The 19,707-nt window shown below is 46.5% G+C and overlaps 1 protein-coding gene across 1 annotated transcript in view; it reads right to left on the reverse strand.

Annotated features, from left to right (window-relative positions):
• Positions 1-221: 221 nt before the first annotated feature.
• Positions 222-19,707, reverse strand: part of BAG3 (BAG cochaperone 3) — a 29,615-nt gene continuing 10,129 nt past the window's right edge. Inside the window, 3 exon segments of the mRNA XM_068256805.1 lie at positions 222-1,374; positions 5,555-5,875; positions 10,062-10,385. Coding sequence (XP_068112906.1) covers positions 490-1,374; positions 5,555-5,875; positions 10,062-10,385 — 1,530 coding nt within the window. The 3' untranslated portion in view covers positions 222-489.

Genomic DNA, 19,707 nt, shown 5'->3' on the forward strand with positions numbered 1-19,707 from the left:
GTGTAATCGGTTTGATCTCCAGTAAGGCCAAGTCCTCGAACAACAGAAGTTGTACTTCAATCTTTTTTTAAATTAAGTCTACGTTGTTCCTGTGCAAGAGAAAATAATCACGTTCCCCATTGCTTAATCCAACTATAGTTTATTTTCACCACCGTGAACTTCATCCCGCTATATGGTGTAACTTAAGTTCAGTAGAATTAATCAGCCACATAAAACAAAAAGACAAAACATCTGATTTTATTGTGTCAACAGTTCTGGAACACACAGAAACATCAGCACATGGATCAGACGTTTCTTCTCATTCTGGGCCATCTCTGCTTTAGGACAACTTTCTGTCCATTCACACAAGTCCACATGCTGGTGGGTGGAGCATAAATATAAATCAGCATTTTTTTTGAAGGTAAGAAAAGCGCATGCAGTTCTCCCGACTGTAAAAACTCAAACCCAGGCAACGATCCTAAAAGTTGTGACTTTTCACAGTTCAAACCATTAATGCCCACCACTGGGAGGAGGCACTGAAGCATCTGGATCACAAGGCTCCAGAGAAGAAGTCTGTCCCGGAGCACAGACAGAAGAGGAGTCAGTTCCATCCCTGTTTACGTTGCTAGCCTCCTCTGGATCTTGGGAGCCAGCAGACTGGTTATCAGTGGCTTTCTGTTCCAAAGTTTCAAGAATGTTCTGGACTTTTCTGACACCATCCTTTCTTGCCTGACGTACATCAGCACGGCCTTCAGGGTCAACGGAGTCTAAAGCCAGCAGCTCCTTGGTAAGGTCTTCTTCCAGTATCAGATACTTCTTTTCATTTTTTCTCCCTTTGAAATTTGTAACTGCTTCTTCCAACGCCTGTACACGGCCCAATATCCGCTCAACCTGTAACACTCCAGGAGGCTTCTCCTGGGATTCTATTACCTCTGGTTCTTTTTCAGGGACAGTTTCCTTCGGAGCAGATTTTTCCACCTCAATACTTGAAGACTGCACGTCACCCTTCTCTGGTTTTTCAGTTGATGACGTAAACTCTGCCTCAGCCCCACCTGCATGAGCTGGCACAGTGTTTGAAAACTGCCCCCGATCAGCTGTTGCAGAAGTAGTCTGTGTTGGAAAGGTGCAGCTAGGCTCTCTCTGTGTTGGAGTGGTGGCAGGGCTGTTGCCCATCTGCTTTGGCGTGGAGGCAGCCGAGCATACCTGGATTGGGTCAATGACAGAAGAACTCGCTGGAGATGGAGTTGAGGTGGCAGATCTGGTCTGTAGGGGAACCGAACTAGTAGGACTCATCTGAATGGGGACAGTGGTGGAAGAGCTCATCTGAACAGGGACAGTGGTAGAATAACCATCCATTTGCACTCTAGAAGGGGAGATCCTCTGCACAGGAATCTGCTGGATACATACATGAACACAAATAAGAATGTGAAAGGAAACTTCAGAAATTGCATTTTAACAACGTCTCTGTCGGAGCATTAGTAAACTAGCACCATTGCTTTGGCGTAGTAACCTCAGGCTGCTCAGAAGTACCATAATTACACTCCAGATTATTTCCTGGGCACCCACTATGTTTGGGTGTTATTTTAATGGATCCATTATATTTATTTGGTGGAGCAACTGGTCCTTTGTATATATCGATACCTAGACATGTGATATGACCATTTCCCCTCCTCCCTCTCTCTTGGCATCTCTGCTGGCTGAGGGTCTTTTTGGGTTTTTATTTTAAACTAACTTTTGTCATTTACTATTAGACATCCCTTTGCTTTGTAAAGGCCTGATGAAGGGTCAACAATTGACCCGAAACTGATTAGTAAACAAAGAATATTATCTGTAGCCAAATTGTGAAGTCTACGATCTTCATAACAGAACAAATTGATGACTATAAGTCATTGAAGATTCATGTAATCTTTGTGAGGCTCCCTTTGCTGAATTCATCTCCTAGTTTGGCACTGTTATTGGCCTGAGGAAGCAGGCTCAGACCTGTGAAACGTGTTGCCTGTTCTAAAAATAAAATCTTTTTGTTATTACAAAGATTTCGTCATGGAAGTAAGCTACCTTAATTTCTTTTCAATTTTAAACTGCTTTTAAAAGCTTTTATCGATACTAGGATGCCTCTTATCCAAATTGTGCATTTCATACCCCCATACTTTTATCCAAATTGTGCATTTCATTCATACCTCCGTACGATACCAATCTGAGGAGTGGAGACAGAACACACGTGGTCCACACCACGGTGGACATCTGTCCTCTTTCTTTTCAAGGAGAGCGACAGCATCTAGGTCCAGAGGGACCACCCCGAGTGGAGTCGGGTTTATTGTCTCCACCTGCCTTCTGTGGTCGGTTGCCTTCCTGCAACCCTCTGTGAGCAGTGTCTTACTTTTTACTATTACGATCATTTTCAATATACCGCACTATTGGGCTCCCGTTTTTCGTCTCCTGTGTCGCTTTCCTACAGGGTGCCGAGACACCCACACGCCACTACATCTTTGTTTTGAAGTTCTAACCTGCCCCTACTTGCTGCCTGCACCCAGGAAAGTATTGTTGAGTAGAGAGGATAATCAAGATGCAAACTTTCCAAGCATTTCTATTTAGTCTGCATCTGGGCCAATGTGACTCATCAGCAACCAGATTGGATTGGTCCCAAATTTTAAAGTGCATATAAACTGCAACACCCTTCAACTTGGAAAATTTAAAATGTTCCTTGTGTGGATAGTTTCTACATGGCTGCAGCAAGCACTGAGAAGCTCTGTATCAAAAAATGCAAGTCTCTGGTCAGAGGAGTCCAAAAGTAAAAAATTCAAGAATACAAAAAAAAAAAAAAAAAAAAAAAAAGTAGTAGTAAGTACATATGCAATAAGAGGGCTCCATAGGGACAATAGGTCCTCCACTGAAGATTTATCATAAGCTATACACAATTACTAAAATAAAGTTTCAGGAAAGTAGCCAGTTAACCTATTATTGATCTTTGGTTAGATACAGTATTTTTTTTTTCTCCACGCTAGAGTATGAAGCAGTGGCATAAAATACCTTTTCAACCCTACCAAGCAAAAATAGAAATACTGTAATATATACTTACCTCAATGGCATTTTAGACCCTTCTAGGCTCCTTACTGCACTCAGTCTCCCCTCTGTCTTGCTGCTGTAGCCCTCACTCGTAGCACCAGACCAATTGAAGGCCAGTGCATTTTCTGTCCCTACGTACATCCTCATGTATCGTGCTAGGGCATAACTAAAAACCACTGGGCCCCCCGCAAAAAACTTTGGATATTAGAACGTTCAGAGAATAGAAAGCTTTTTCTCTCCGTGCCCTTAGTTGTCAGTCTCAAGACAGGGAAAATAAACTTCTCCCCCCATTCTACTTCCTGTTCTTGCGTTCCATCTCCTTTTAACAGCGCCCAGGGGGTGCTGGTTCAGGGAAATGGGACGCAAGAACAGGAAGTAGAATGAAGCCAGTACACCGTGCAGGACCTGCCGGCAAGTGAGTATTTATCTCTGCTGCTGTTAGTGTGCCCGCGGATACGCCGCATCCCTGCTGCTACGTTGCCCCGCCCCTGGAAAACAAGATTGTGCATGCTATGATTACCATGCACAAACTGCGGTATACAGTCATATCTGTATGCCGTGGCAACCCTATTACACACTGAGATTTTGTGGCAGATTTACCATCAGATCAATTATCTCCAACTTGTCCGATCTTATTTCCTATAGTTTTTGAATCAATTACCAATAGAAGGGAATGGAAAACAGACCGGACATGTTGGAAATAATCGGTCTGACAGTAAATCTGCCAGAAAATCTCAGCGTTTGCCTAGCGTCACACATTAGGCACTGTTTTTGCAGAGTGGGTGATCAGAAACTGTTGGATATGTATTGCCATCTAGGTTCTCTTGGGGAAGATCTCACCTCACACCCTGAACTACTGTACTGATCATAACACAAGACAGGCGTTGGGTAAAATTGCCAGTGGAAATAGATAGAAATGAAAACACCGGTTTAGTAATGTTAAGAGACGATTTATTGGCCAACTTAAAGAATGAGAGTAAGCTTTCGGCTGGACAGACTTTGTCAAACATCAATTCTGTTCGAAGTCTGACGAAGGTTGCCCAGCCGAAAGCTTACTCTCGGGGTAGGTCCACAGTGCGACGTTAAAGTCGCGCGTTATAGCCCTTTCTAACGTGTACAAACACACTGCAATGCAAAGTCAATGCTACATTCAGTGCATGCGGTGCAGTGCGTTTGGCATGTTATGGGCTGCGTTACTGTGTTTGCACATGCTCAGTGGATTTTGTTTTTAAATTTAAAAAAAAAAAACCTAACGCATGCACCGTTTTGGGCGCATCAGGATGCCACGATAACGGCGCATTTGATGAGACGTTAGGTTCGCATTGAAATGACAGCTAAACGCAACGCAATATAGCATAACGCGTACTAACACATTATGCTTTTGCGTTACTACCGCAAAAACGCAACATCAACTGAACTTGGCCTCATTCTTTTAAGTTAGCCAATAAACGGTATCATCCTGATTCAAAACGTTTTCCGTGCTTTCACTGATGGCTAACAGTACAATACCATCCTGCTACTACTAATCAGGGATGCTCAAATACGATCCGGGAGATACCCGGATAGTTGCTATCCGGATGTCTCCCAGTACAGCTTTGCGGGGAGTGGGGTTTAAATCTTATCTGAATGACGTCTTTTGGTCCGTACGTGTCGCCTCCCACGATGCGCTCCAAGCGCGGCATGCGCCGGTCACGTAACTACAAACACTTCCTCCTTCCGGGTTGAAGGAGGAAGTGTTTGTGCCACATGACCGGCGGATGCGGCGCTTGGAGCGCATCATGGGAGGCGATGCGTACGGACCAAAGAAGACGTCATTCAGATAAGATTGACCCCCCCCGCAAAGCTGTACTGGGAGATATCCGGATAGCAACAATCCGGGTATCTCCCGGATCGTATTTGAGCATCACTGCTACTAATGTTAGGGAGTGTTGGTAATACAGACCCTCCCGTATGCTATACAGCCCTGTACACATGCTAGACGAGACTCATCTAAGGCAGCCCTTTGGGGCAGTCTCAGCCGAAAATATGGTGTGCATAACTTCTCTCTCCCCCCCCCCCCCCCCCCCCAACTCTCCCGCACATTTTGTTAACTTCCTGTTGCTCTTTGGGGCTTTTTTTCCCCCCTTTCATTTGTGACACCCCTAACAGGGACACAGAAAATAAAAAAAAACCCTGCACATTTTCTCTGGAAAGAAGAAGATGTTCGACCCTCTAATTTTTAGTTATTTTTTCAAATTGCAATCGGTACCCCTACTGGGTACATTTACCTCACTTCCTGTTCTAGTTTGAGGAGACAACTCTGCAATCTTTATTTCTTAGATAGAGGGTCTAGTTATGGTGATCATGGAATGATGGATTAATAATACATACTGATCAATAGCAAAAGTTCATATATTTCCTTTAGGAAAATAAGTTTTCTGGAAGGCACAAGCCAAAAAAAAAAAAAACCTAGCCAATACTCCACTACTGTGCTATACTATGGAATTACAGAAACACAGAAAATTCCCAATACCTGAACCCGGGCTGTAGATGGCGCAGGGGAGCTGGCTGGGGAACTATCCCGGCTAGAGGTCTGTGTCTTCATTGGCTGCTTGGAATCTCTTTCGTCCTGAACCTTGTGAAACACTGGCTGATGGGAGTGATAATCCTGCTGTGGATAGATGGTCTTCTGAGACTGCTGGACAGGAGACTGGCGAGAGCCATTTCCCTCGTGGATTACTGGTATGGGGATATAGCCACGTGGCAGCTGATGACCACCAATACTTGGTCTACCGGGAGGCTGCATGCCAGGAGACTGTGACCGGCTGCCGGCATCCACCACAGAAGGAGGGGGCTGGAAGAGAAAAAGGTCACTGTTCAGTGATAGCTTAAATGCCTTTAAATCCAACTTCAGGCTCTTTCTTGGCTTCAACTCGCTGCATTCGGCAAAACAGCTGATCTTACCAATCATCTTGTCAAACGTCGATCCATTACCATTATCGCATGGAGAAGTAAAATGACTGACTAGTGAGGTGAATTACTGACTTGTGCAGTAAATACTCCAATAAATATAATTTCACAAAAGTTAGAGCGTGCAGTAAAACACGTGAGATGTTCAGTAATTTACCTCCAGCACGGAGCAGTCAGTTAACCACCCTGGCTAATTACTCCTACCATTGATTCCATTAAGGTCTCCGTATAACCCTTAACCTCCTCAGCGGTATGGATGAATATATACGTCCATCACCGCCGGAGGTCGCCGCTCAGGCCCTGCTGGGCCGATTTTTGCGAAATAAAAAGCAGCACACGCAGCCGGCACTTTGCCAGCCGCGTGTGCCGCCTGATCGCCGCCGCTCTGCGGCGATCCGCCGCGAGCAGCGGCGAAAGAGGGTCCCCCCAGCCGCCTGAGCCCTGCGCAGCCGGAACAAAAGTTCCGGCCAGCGCTAAGGGCTGGATCAGAGGCGGCTGACGTCAGGACGTCGGCTAACGTCCATGAGGACACTCCGCTCGTCGCTATGGCGACGATGTAAGCAAAACAAGGAAGGCTGCTCATTGCGGCCTTCCTTGTTTATTCTGGTCGCCGGAGGCGATCAGAATGACGCTTCCGGAGCGCCCTCTAGTGGGCCTTCATGCAGCCAACTTTCAGTTGGCTGCATGAAACAGTTTTTTTAATTTAAAAAAAAACCCTCCCGCAGCCGCCCTGGCGATCTTAACAGAACGCCAGGGAGGTTAAAGAGAATCTGTACTCTAAAATTCTTACAATAAAAAGCATACCATTCTATTCATTATGTTCTCCTGGGCCACTCTATGCTGTTTCTGCCTCTCCCTGCTGCAATCCTGGCTTGTAATTGCCATTTTTATGCAGTGTTTACAAACAAAAGACATAGCAAGTGATAGGCTGAGAGTAGCTCAGTGTGCAAGTCCTACAGAGTGTGCAGGGGGCCTGGAGAGGGTGTGCATAGCTTCTATCCAATCACAAGCAGCACAGCACATTCCAGCCTGACTGCCTGAGCCCGACAGAGGAGAGAAGATTAGATCATATAACAGGGATAATACAGCCACTGTGCAACTAGAAAAGGCTGCAGTTATACAGAGCACATCAGAACAGGTATAGGAAATGATAGGATAGAAGAAATAAGGATGAAAATTTTGTTACAGAGTCTCTTTAAGCGCTTGCCTACCACCCCATGCAAATTAGCGTGGATGCGGCGGCAGGCCCAGGCCCGCTAAACGCCAATTGGCGTGAAGTCCTGGGGCGGGGTTTTGCAGGAGATCGCGAGTGCATCTCCGCTGGAATGATGGAGCTCCGCTCCATCGTCAGTCTCCAAACGGTTATCGCCGCTAGGAGACTGTTCGATGTCTGTTTACAATGTACAGCGCTGCGATCTAAGGCAGAGCATCAGGAGTGGTTGGCTGTCATAGGCTGATGCCTATGACAGCCAAGCTCGGTCATTGGCTGGTGGGGGAGGGAGACATCCCTGCAGCGATCAGAGCCCTTGAAGCTGCAATGGCCTAAATTGTAAAAAAATAGCCTGGTCACTAGTGCAAGCCCATGGTCCTCAAGTGGTTAAAGGGTACCTAAGATGGTGGTTATAGCTGTATTTATACTAACATTCCTCCAGCCCATTAACAAACAAACAAACACAGAACATTTATATCACGCTTTTCTTCTGGCGGACTCAAAGCGCCAGAGCTGCAGCCACTAGGGCGCGCTCTATAGGCAGTAGCAGTGTTAGGAAGACTTGCCAAAAGGTCCCCTACTGAATAAGTCCTGGTTTACTGAACAGGCAGAGCAGAGATTCGAACCCTGGTCTCCTGTGTCAGAGGCAGAGCCCTTAACCATTACACTATCCAGCCACCATTAGCTGTGTGAGGTCCCTCACTGGCCTCTTGAAAATCCTCCCAGTCGCACGCTTCTGCACATGCGGGGCCTGGCTGCACGCACACCTCCGCCACGCTCCTGTGCCTGGACGGATTACTGGGAGGCCAGAGGGGACGGCAAGGGACCCCACACACCTCATGGGGCTGGAGGAAGGAGAGTATAAATACAGCTTTAACCTCTATTATTAATATAGCACCGACATCTTCCGCAGCGCTGTACAGAGTATATTCTCTTGTCACTTAACTGTCCCTCAGAGGAGCTCACAATCTAATCCCTACCATAGTCCTATGTCTATGTATGTGTTGTAGTCTAGGGCCAATTTAGGGGGAAGCCAATTAAGTTATCTGTATTTTTTTTGGGATGTGGGGGAAACCCAAGCAGACACAGGGAGAACATACAAACTCCTTGCAGATGTTGACCTGGCTGGGATTTGAACCGGGGACCCAGTGTTGCAAGGCGAGAGCGCTAACCACTACGCCACCACGCTGCCCTCTCAGGTTTACTTTAAGAGGTGCACTGGGAAAGACTGATGCAGAGAATCAGAGAGACAAGAGGAGCATGCAGATCTAAAAAGGGACACCTGAGATGTCTTTTAGGACAAAAGCAGCATCAACTTGCAAATGAACGGCTCATGTTTAGGCAGACCACTTGTACCCGAAGAATCATCACAACTGGCCAGAAGTGGGAGAACATCACCATAGCACAGGGGTGTCAAACTCCAATACAAATTGAGCTCTGGGACAAAGTCCCAGGCCAACCTCAAGTCTAGTGGCTACCCGCTGTTATAAAGTTTCCTATTTAATAGTCCCCCCCCCTCTCCCATACAATTCCCTGATGTTTAGTGGTCCTCCCTCCCCTGTACACTTTCTTGTTGTCTAGTGGCTCCCTTCCCTCTACTGTACAGTTCCCTGGCATTTAGTGCTGTCCCCCTCCCCATATGGCTTACCTGGTGATCTAGGGCTCACCCTCCAGTATAGCGTCTCTGGTGGTCTAGAGTGGGACAAACATAATGCAAATTGGGGAAACCACCTGAGGGCCAAATCTGATGGCAAATTTGGCCCACGGGCCGGAGTTTGACATGTATGCTGTAGCAGAACACAGCTTGCTGCCGAGACCTACTCCACAGCTGATTAGACTTCTACTTTTCCAAATAGGCATTTGTGAATTGAAGCCATATTTTTGGGTAAATTACCAAACTACTGTATTACCGCATGTGTCATTATGGGGGGTTGTGTGTAGAATACTGAGGAAAATAAATGAATGTAATCCATTTTGGAATAAGACTAACATAACAAAATGTTGAAATGTGATGGGCTGTGAATATTTTCCAGCTGTACCGTACGTAGGGTAGATCAGGTTGACCCAGCAGATTGAGATCAGAGAGGGATATAGCAGATGGTCGAATTTGCTGGCAATCTGCCAATGTATGGGCACCTTTACTGCCACTGGTAATCCAGGAAATAAGACAGTGCCATGTTAATTGAAGAAATTGTGGTATAATCCACCCCCAATGTTTACAATGTTTAATCTGCACGGCCAACTGAAGAAGTTTGGCATGGCCCAAAAACTGACAAACTTCTACTCCACTACAATTGTATCTATCCTCTGCTCTTCCATCCTGGTCTGATACACTGGCTCCTCCGCCAGCGACAGACACAAACTACAGAGGGTCATCAGACCAGCAGAGAGGATCTTCGGGAGATCTCTTCCCACTCTGGACCTCCTCTACCAATCCATCACCAATGATCCCTCACACCCAGGCCACCGCTTCTTTAGTCAGCTCCCCTCGAGCCTGGAGGTTTTGATCAGTTTCCACCAGGACCTCAAGACACAACAGCTACTTTCCCTCAGCTGTCAACTTTCTGAACTCTCTCCACGCACCCCCACCCCTTCAAGTTACACAATATCATGCTTGCACTGATGCACTTTGGACATACTCAGCACATGCGCTCATGTTCTTCTGTTTAAATTGGATTTGTTTGTAAATTGTGCCACCTTGTTTTTCTCTGCATTTGTAATAACGTTCTTTTCCTTCTGACTGTATTCTTGGTCTCCTATCCTGTATGTGCCAAGCCCTATTCCAGGCACAACCCAGTCGTGCTTGGCGGAAGTAAAGATTGATTAGACAGTATTGCAAGTCTGATGAGAATATATTTACCGATGGTCCTTGTGAAGAGCCAGGAGAGCCTGCTGACCCCGAGTGTTGGCTCAGCTTATCTGCCTGAGGAGATTCTGGTGGACTCCAGGCTGGAGATTGAGGACGGTTGAAGCTCTGCAGGGGAGACAGTGGCCGTCTGTTAGGCTCACACCGGACTCTCTGCACTCCCGGCTGCTGTAGGTGGGAGTAAGAATATTGCTGCCTGTTGTCTAGACCGTCATGGAGGACTGGAATCGGGATGTAGCCAGGTCGGAGGTGAGGATAATAGACATTAGCTTGCCTCGAATTCTCCTGGGGAGGGCCGTTGGCCATTGTCTGGTTCACCTGTTGCCAAACAAAGAGACATGATGAGATAAAATAGTTCTCCAAAACAATAGTATATCAAATATCCATGCCTATGGTACATAATCTCCTCCTCTTCAGCGTACGCTTCCCCTGAAACCACAGGCGTTTGAAACCTTTAAACATTCTCCTCATCATGATCGCTTCTAATTGATACTTTTTTTTTTTTTTTTTTTTTTTTTTTAACCTCAACAAAAAGGATCAAAGACCTCAAAACAGGTCTATACATTATAAAGGTGTAATAAGGCAAAGATAAACAGGTACCTGAAGGGAAAAAAAAGTGCACAGTGCGGATACTAAATGGTGTCCATACATCAAACGATGTATGGGCAGATCGACCAAGAGACAGATAAGGTAAAGTATAACGGTAGGTAAAGTATAAGGGCCCGTTTCCACTATGCGCGGTGCGATGCGATGCGATGCAGCTGAACTGAAACCAATGCACGGCAATGGAACAGTTTCCATAGCGTGCTGGTTATGCTGAGCAGAGCGGTCTGAGAATCTGCAGCATGCTGCAGATTCTCGCACGGTCGCTTCCCGTCTCCGCCTATTCACGTCCGCATCAGGAGATGCGGAAGTGACGCAATGGGAGCGTAATTAGTGCTTAGCTGCATCACATCCCGTATGCCAGTGGAAACGGGCCCTACAGGGGGGGGCAGGAATAATAGCATTTCCGTCACATTCATTATAGCACGCCGTTACTGCCACACACCCGATCAAGCATGTCGGCCCGACATCTTGCAGCATGTCAAATGGATAGAAGTGACCAATTTTATCCTGAAATTAGTAGCATCGATCGGGCATGCTTTTGGCAGCACCGATTTTCATCTGATTCGATAATCATCCATCGGTTGCCAAAACAGTAGATGTATGGCTGCCTTTACCTCAGTAGAGGGAAGCTTCCCCCATCTCCCCCCCCCCCCCTGTACTTCACCGACAGCACGTCCGCACTGCGCAAATGGCTCGCGCCTGCACAGTAGTCTTGAGCTGACCCGGCTCAGCCTTTTCTGCAGAGCCCAAGCAGCTCCTTGCTACTGCGCAGACACGATCCGTCCTGCACAGTGCAGCCATGCTCATTTTAAAACTATCGGGAATGGAATTGGAGAAATAGTGTATTTTTCCCCTTGTTTTTCTCTATTTTCTATGCACGTAATTACTGAAGAGAAGTAGCTCCCACAAAAAGCCTTATTTGTGGCAAAAAAAAAAACAAGATAAAGATCATTTAGGTGCGATAAGCAGTGATAAAAGGTATGGCTAAATGAATGGGAGGAACACAGACAGGGAAAAATGGCTTGTGGGGCGAAGTGGTTAAAAGCAAATAAATATGGCAGCCTCCCTATACCTCTCAGTACAGGTACCCTTTAAAGTGAACCTTAAGTCAAATGGAAAAAAATGAGATTTACTCACCTGGGGCTTCCCTCAGCCCCCAGCAGCCGATCGGTGCCCTCGCAGCTCCGCTCCGATGTCCCAGGACCCGCCGGCGAGCACTTCCGGTTTGGCCGTCACCGGCCGACAGGCATGGGAACGCGAGTGATTGTTCGCGTTCCCAGCCTGTATATCGCCCCCTATGCTGCTATTGCGGCAGGTGAGTAAATCTCATTTTTTCCATTTGACTTAAAGACAACTATAAATGTCTTAAAGTGATCCTTATGTCCACCTACAACCACCATTCCAGTGTGTTCCTAAAAGAACAGCAGGGTGTGGATCACAAACTCACACCCTACTTCAACAATTACTTGATTACACCAGCTGTGCTAGATGTGCTAGAAGTGCTATAATCCATGCTCATCTGGGTGTAGTCTTGGGAGTGGAACTGTAATTATCTGCACAAAGTATATTATCGCCATAGTTACAAAGTCCTACTTGAGGTGATACTGCTTTACATTCTTGTTAGTTACAGGAAGTTCAGAGGTTGAAATCCTTGTCATAAAGACAACAAGACTACTCAAAGACAACATGTTGGAGGATAGGACGTGGGTAGTGGCTGAATTTGGAATGCAGTAAAGGATTGCTTCACCAATCACATGCTCTGTGCCCGAGGTGGGGAGACCAGTGTCATGAAAGCCCACATCAGCAGTGCAATTATATACCATTAGGGCTCCGCCACAGTATAAGCGCTTTATGATTGATTAGCACTTTGGCCTGGTGCACACCAAAAACCGCTAGCAGATCCGCAAAATGCTAGCAGATTTTGAAACGCTTTTTCTTCTTTTTCTGTAGCGTTTCAGCTAGCATTTTACGGTTTTGGGAAGCGGTTTTGGTGTAGTAGATGATTTCATGTATTGTTACAGTAAAGCTGTTACTGAACAGCTACTGTAACAAAACGCCTGGAAAACCGCTCTGAAGTGCCGTTTTTCAGAGCGGTTTGCGTTTTTCCTATACTTAACATTGAGGCAGAAACGCATCCGCAATCCAAAATCTGCAGCAGCCCGGGAGTACGAGTTTCTGCAAAACACCTCCCGCTCTGGTGTGCACCAGCCCATTGAAATACATTACCCAAGCAGATCCGCACCCGCAAGCGGATCGCAAACCGCAGCCGAACCGCTCTGGTGTGCACTAGGCCTTTCTGATCAAAAAAAAAAAAAAAAAAAAAAAAAACGCTCCCATTCACTTTCATTAAAGCCAATGGGTACCGTTTCTAAAAACAAAAAGTCAGATACTCACCTAAGGAGAGGGAAGGCTCGGTCCTAATGAGCCTTCCCTCTCCTCTCCCGGTGCCCTCGGTGCTGCGCTGGCTCCCCCGTTCGCGTCCGCCGCCGCAGGGACTTCGGAGGTCTTCGGGAGCACTCGGGCTTCCGAAGACGGGCCGCTCCATACTACGTACGCGTCATAGAGGGCGCTCGCGCATGCGTAGTATGGAGCGGCCGCGTCATCGGCAGCCCGAGTGCTCCCGAAGCCTTCCAAAAGCTCCCTTCGGCATGCGGAAGTGGCAGTATTTGACCGAACTGGTCGAATACTGCCAAGGGGGATCCTGCGCGGGACCGGGCACCGGGAGAGGAGAGGGAAGGCTCATTAGGACCGAGCCTTCCCTCTCCTTAGGTGAGTATCTGACTTTTGGTTTTTAAAACTGGTAAACATTCGCAATAAAAATCAGCGGTCGCACAATCGTGTACGGGAAAATTTGCAGCAATTTTTACCACGATTTTAATAAAAGTGAATGTGAGCGATTTTTAAAAAGTCCTCAGAAAGCGCTGATCAATCACAAAGCGCTCATAAAAGTGCTTAGTGTGGCTGAGCCCTAAAGGGGTTAAAATAAAACCTCCCTCAGTTTATAATCAAGTAAATTATTTTTACCAGTTATATTTTTAAAGTGAACCTAAACTGAGTAAAATTTTAAACTAGCTGATCCCTAACGCACAATTACTCAATGACCTAGTTCATAAGCTTTGTGGTCTTTGACATCGAAAGGAAACAAATCTGATTGGCAGTTTGTGGCCCCACCCCCTTTTCTGAATTTGAACACCAGTCACCCAGTGACCAACTGTACCAGGTTTGAGGCCTGTGCCATTAACAGTGCAAGAATGGCAGCAATTAAATATACCCCTTGAAAAATCAATAGGTGAATTTTGATTGGCTTTTGTAGGTTGCACCCACTTTAATGAATATTAACCACTTCACCACTGGAGGGGTTTTACCCCCTGAGCACTAGAGCAATTTTCATCTTTCAGCGCTCCTTCCATTCGTCTATAAAACTTTATTACTTAACGCAATGAAATGAACTATATCTTGTTTTTTCCGCCACCAATTAGGCTTTCTTTAGGTGGGACATTATGCCAAGAATTATTTTATTCTAAATGTGTTTTAATGGGAAAATAGGAAAAAATGTGGGGAAAAAATTTTCCAGTTTTCGGCCATTATAGTTTTTAAATAATGCATGCTACTGTAATTAAAACCCATGAAATGCATTTGCCCTATTGTCCCGGTTATAAAACCGTTTAAATTATGTCCCTATCACAATGTTTGGCGCCAATATTTGGAAATAAAGGTGCATTTTTTTCAGTTTTGCGTCCAACCCTAATTACAAGCCCATAGTTTATAAAGTAACAGTGTTATACCCTCTTGACATAAATATTTAAAAAGCTCAGTCCCTAAGGTAACTATGTATTTTTTTTTTAATTGTACATTTAATTTTTTTTTTTAATTACAAAAAAAAAAAAAAAAAAAAAAAAAAAAAAAATGGGGAGTGTGGGAGGTAATGAGTTAATTTTTTGTGTAACACTAATTTATTTCAATGTAAAAATGCTTAGGGTGTAGTTTTACTATTTGGCCACAAGATGGCAACAGTAACTTCTGGACGCTCGCAGGAAGTACAAAGAGGCTGTGAGTGTTTGTCTTTTTTCACAATGATCGCGCTGCCCATCGGAGAGCAGCGGATCATTGCGGGGCTTAGATCAACGAACGGGAATGAATTTCCCCGTTCATTGATCTCTGGGCGAGCGGGCGGCGGCGTGTTTACTAGCGGCGGGCGGCGTGTTTACGAGCGGAAGCGCGGGCAGCGGCGGGAGCGCGGAAAGTACAGATTTCTCCGTCCCTGGGGGTTAAAGGATGGAAAAAGGGACGGAGAAATTCGTACGGGCGGGGGTAAAGTGGTTAAGCCCAGTCCCCCAGTGACCAACTGTGCAAAGTTTGAGAACCCTGCCATTAATAGTGTAAGTATGGCTGCAGTTTACTTTTTCCCAGTGAAATTTGTATTTGTCTCCGCCCACTTTTTGGTTATGGGGATAAAAAAGTATCATACAAGTTATGCCAGGTAATGTACTATGTGTGTGCCAAATTTCATTCAAATCCGTTCAGCCTTTGTTGCGTCATCGAGTAACAAACATCCAAACTTTCGTATTTGTAAGATTAGTGAGAAACTTCTTGTTCTTCTACTTCTTATTAAAAAAAAAAAAAAAAAGTGGCCTTAAAGAGAACCCGAGGTGGGTTTGAAGAATATTATCTGCATACAGAGGCTGGATCTGCCTATACAGCCCAGCCTCTGTTGCTATCCCAAACCCCACTAAGGTCCCCCTGCACTCTGCAATCCCTCATAAATCACAGCCACACTGCTGACTAAGGCCTAGTGCACACCGGAGCGTTTCCGCTGCGGTTTGCGATCTGCTTGCGGGTGCGGATCCGCTAGGGTAATGTATTTCAATGGGCTGGTGCACACCAGAGCGGGAGGCGTTTTGCAGAAACGCATACTCCCGGGCTGCTGCAGATTTTGGATTGCGGATGCGTTTCTGCCTCAATGTTAAAGAGAACCCGAGGTGGGAATTACTTTTACTATTGGGGCACAGAGGCTGGTTGTGCGCACTAAGACCAGCCTCTGTTGCCCCATCGTGTGCCTCCATGTCCCCCCTGCTCGCCGCTATACCCCCCGCATTGCTGGCTGTGTCGCCAGCTCAATGTTTACCTTGCGCTGTCAGTCAGCGCCGCTCCCCCGCATCGGCGCCACCCGCCGCGTCACTTCCCTCCTATCAGCGGGAGGGAAGGGACACGGGCGGGTGCGCCGATGCGGAGGAGGCAGGGGAGCAGCGCTGACTGACAGCGCAAGGTAAACATTGAGCTGGCGACACGCTGCGTGTCGCCAGCAATGCGGGGGGTATAGCGGCGAGCAGGGGGGACATGGAGACACACGATGGGGCAACAGAGGCTGGTCTTAGTGCGCACAACCAGCCTCTGTGCCCCAATAGTAAAAGTAATTCCCACCTCGGGTTCTCTTTAAGTATAGGAAAAACGCAAACCGCTCTGAAAAACGGCACTTCAGAGCGGTTTGCCAGGCGATTTTTGTTACAGTAGCTGTTCAGTAACAGCTTTACTGTAATAATACATGAAATCTACTACACCAAAACCGCTACACAAAACCGCAAAACGCTAGCTGAAACGCTGCAGAAAAATAAGAAAAAGCGTTTCAAAATCTGCTAGCATTTTGCGGATCTGCTAGCGGTTTTTGGTGTGCACTAGGCCAAACAGCTTGTCAGAGCTGGCTGTGTTTATCTCTATAGTGTCAGTCTGCTGCTCTCCCCGCCTCCTGCAGAACTCCAGTCCCCGCCTGCATCCCTTCCCTCCCTGCTGATTGAAGGAAAGGGACGGGGGCAGGGACCGGAGCTATGCAGGAGGCGGGGGAGCAGCTGAGACTGACACTACAGATGTAAACACAGCCTCACAGCATGACTGATTTATGAGGGATTGCAGAGTGCAGGGGGACCTTAGGGGGGGTTTGGGATAGCAACAGAGGCTGGGCTGTATAGGCAGATCCAGCCTCTGTATGCAGATAACATTCTTTAAACACACCTCGGGTTCTCTTTAATACTGGAATGTACAGTACATTGGCAAGTCAAGTAAACTACATCCTGAAATAAACCTCTAACTAAATTCAATTATATTTTAGAGCCGGTTATTCCAGTTGAGCTAGTACAAGTTTAAGTCCTACTTCAACCTCCCACTTTGTGTGCATGGATTATAAAAGGATAAAAGATTTGCTTTGCATATCTGTACTGCCAGTTTGAATTTTTAAGTGTAATAATGCCAGTATGCCATTTATACAGGTACATCACAATTCTCACAATAGCTTTGCCACCTCAAATGGTGGAACATGCTATTTATTCAAAGACTATGGGCCACGCCGATAAGCCTCTATACATAAACATCTCCCACTCAGGGCAGACCCTGGAAGCCAATCTTGGAAGTCTCTGGCAATAACAGTATGGTGGATTTTCTTCAGATATCTCATTGGTTAGTCAAACGCATACATACAAAAAAACTGCACTGGGAAATTTGGGCGCAGAGTTAAAGGAAAGGTTCAGGGAGGGTGGGTAAAAAATAAAAATCAAATTCCACTTACCTGGGGCTTCCTCCAGCCCGTGGCAGGCAGGAGGTGCCCTCGCCGCCGCTCCGCAGGCTCCCGGTGGTCTCCGGTGGCCGACCCGACCTGGCCAGGCCGGCTGCCAGGTCGGGCTCTTCTGCGCTCCAAGGCCCGGAACTTCTGCGTCCCACGCCGGCGCTCTGACGTCATCGGACGTCCTCCGGGCTCTACTGCGCAGGCGCAGAACTACTGAGCCTGCGCAGTACAGCCCGGCGGACGTCCGATGACGTCAGAGCGCCGGCGTGGGACGCAGAAGTTCCGGGCCTTGCGCAGAAGAGCCCGACCTGGCAGCCGGCCTGGCCAGGTCGGGCGCGCCACCGGAGACCACCGGGAGCCTGCGGAGCGGCGGCGAGGGCACCTCCTGCCTGCCAAGGGCTGGAGGAAGCCCCAGGTAAGTGGAATTTGATTTTTATTTTTTACCCACCCTCCCTGAACCTTCCCTTTAAGCTGAAAGCAGAAAAAAAATGGTTCACCCTGCTCCTGCAGATTTTCTGCCATGGACTCAGGGGAAAGAGGTCATTAGTCTGTTAGCTATTGCTGACAAGCGAATTACAATGTTTTTAAAGTAATTTGGGCTTCATCTTTTGACGGCACTTCAATTACTGTCTGAGCGCTGCTCTAGCCATAAATCTAATTACGGTCTATGGCGGCACCCACATTTCCAGGGCAGTTTTGCACGATTACGCACTTAGGATACATAACAGCCCATATGCAGTTCACTTTTCACCCGAGTTATCTTCTAAGATAAGTTTTCATCTTTTCTTTAAAATAAGGTTTCAGAACTCTGGAATTGAAAAAGTACCAAAACGTACGAAAAAGTGCTGTCAAAATTATTTTATGCATTTTCTTGCTAGTTGGTGGCTTAAAAGGGCATTTTATTGGCAAGGTGTAAAAATATCACCTAGGAGAAAACTCAGGAGAAAAAAAGTGAATTGCATATGGGTGGCCAAACGAGATCTGTAACCCCCCGAACTCCTGGGGCAAAAATCCACGACTTTCAAAGTTGTAGATTTTGCTGCCCGCGGAGGCAGAGCTTTGGACTGTAGCTCTGCCTCCAGTACAGTCAATCAGCGCTGATTGCTGCCTCTCCCCGCCCCTCTCAGTCTTCTTTCACTCAGAGGGGCAGGGGAGAGGCGGAAATCAGCACTGATTGACTGTATTGGAGGCAGAGCTACTGCGCAAAGCTCTGCCTCCTCCAGGAAGTAACAGGGGATTTTTGCTACGGGGATTTCCAGGGAGCTAAAGACCTTGTTATGCCACAGGAATGCGTCGATTCATCTTAACTGATATTGCAGAAGAGGAAAAAGTAAATAAAAAGCACTATTTTTATTGGCATCAGTCTCTCTTAAAAGCAATGGGCAGCTTGCAGCAGTTAGAATATCACCTCCGCTCCCAACACTACCAATATGCCACAGCAGCCTTTCATAAATAGGAGGTTTTGTTTTGTGATGAACTGCAAGTTAACTGCTTACTAAATGCTTTCCTTTCCCAGATTTTAAATTCTGAAATGTATCAAAAAGGTGGCGACATCTAGTTTTGCCAGGAGATCTGTACGGAATGTCCATTACTGAGAGGTCCTATGCCCAGAGAGAGATAATGCTTGCTTAGCAGTTGGAAACAGCTGTCATTTCCCACAAAGCAATGAGGTTCACAGATAGGAAACTGTCAGGACCAGGGTCATGACATCAGTGTGGGAGTGGATTCACCACAATATCAGCCAGGGCTGTGGAGTCGGCACAAAAATCATCCGACTCAAACTCCTCAGTTTATGACCTACAGACAACGACTAACTCCGACTCCAGGTACCCAAAATGGCTCCAACTCCTTAGTCTAAGGGCCTGTGCACACCAAAAACCTCTGCAAAACTAAGTTTTTAAAGCTGATTTACAGAGCGATTCTAGGCATATATAGAGAGATTTTCTAAACAATCCTAGAGTTTTTGTGTAGCAGATGTCATGTATTGTTACAGTAAAGTCGTTACTGAACAGCTTCTGTAACAAAAACGCTTGGAAAACAGCTCCGATTTGAGCGTTTTTCAGAGCGGTTTTCCACTTTAACATAAAGGCAGAAACGCCTCAGAAATCTATGAAAAAAAATGCTGCAGCCCACGAGTTTGTGTTTGTAGAAAAAAAAAAAAAAAAAAAAAAAAAAAAAAAAAAAAAAAAAAAAAAGGGAGAACATGCTCTGGTGTGCACCAGACCATTGAAATACATTACCCAAGCGGTTTTCAGCCTGCAAGAGTTATTAAAAACGCTCCAAAACCGCTCTGGTGTGCACCAGCCCTAATACTTACCAGGGCTTCGGATTTGGTACAAAAGTCATCCGACTCCCGACGCCTCAGCCCTGATATCAGCAGGGCTGTGGAGTCGGGGCAATTTCGGGCACTCGGAGTCGTTGCTTTCATAAACTGAGGAGTCGGAGTTAGGAGTCGCAGTTGGATGATTTTTGTACAAAATC

This window comes from Hyperolius riggenbachi, chromosome 10, assembly GCF_040937935.1.
Source record: "Hyperolius riggenbachi isolate aHypRig1 chromosome 10, aHypRig1.pri, whole genome shotgun sequence".
Lineage (NCBI taxonomy): Eukaryota > Metazoa > Chordata > Amphibia > Anura > Hyperoliidae > Hyperolius > Hyperolius riggenbachi.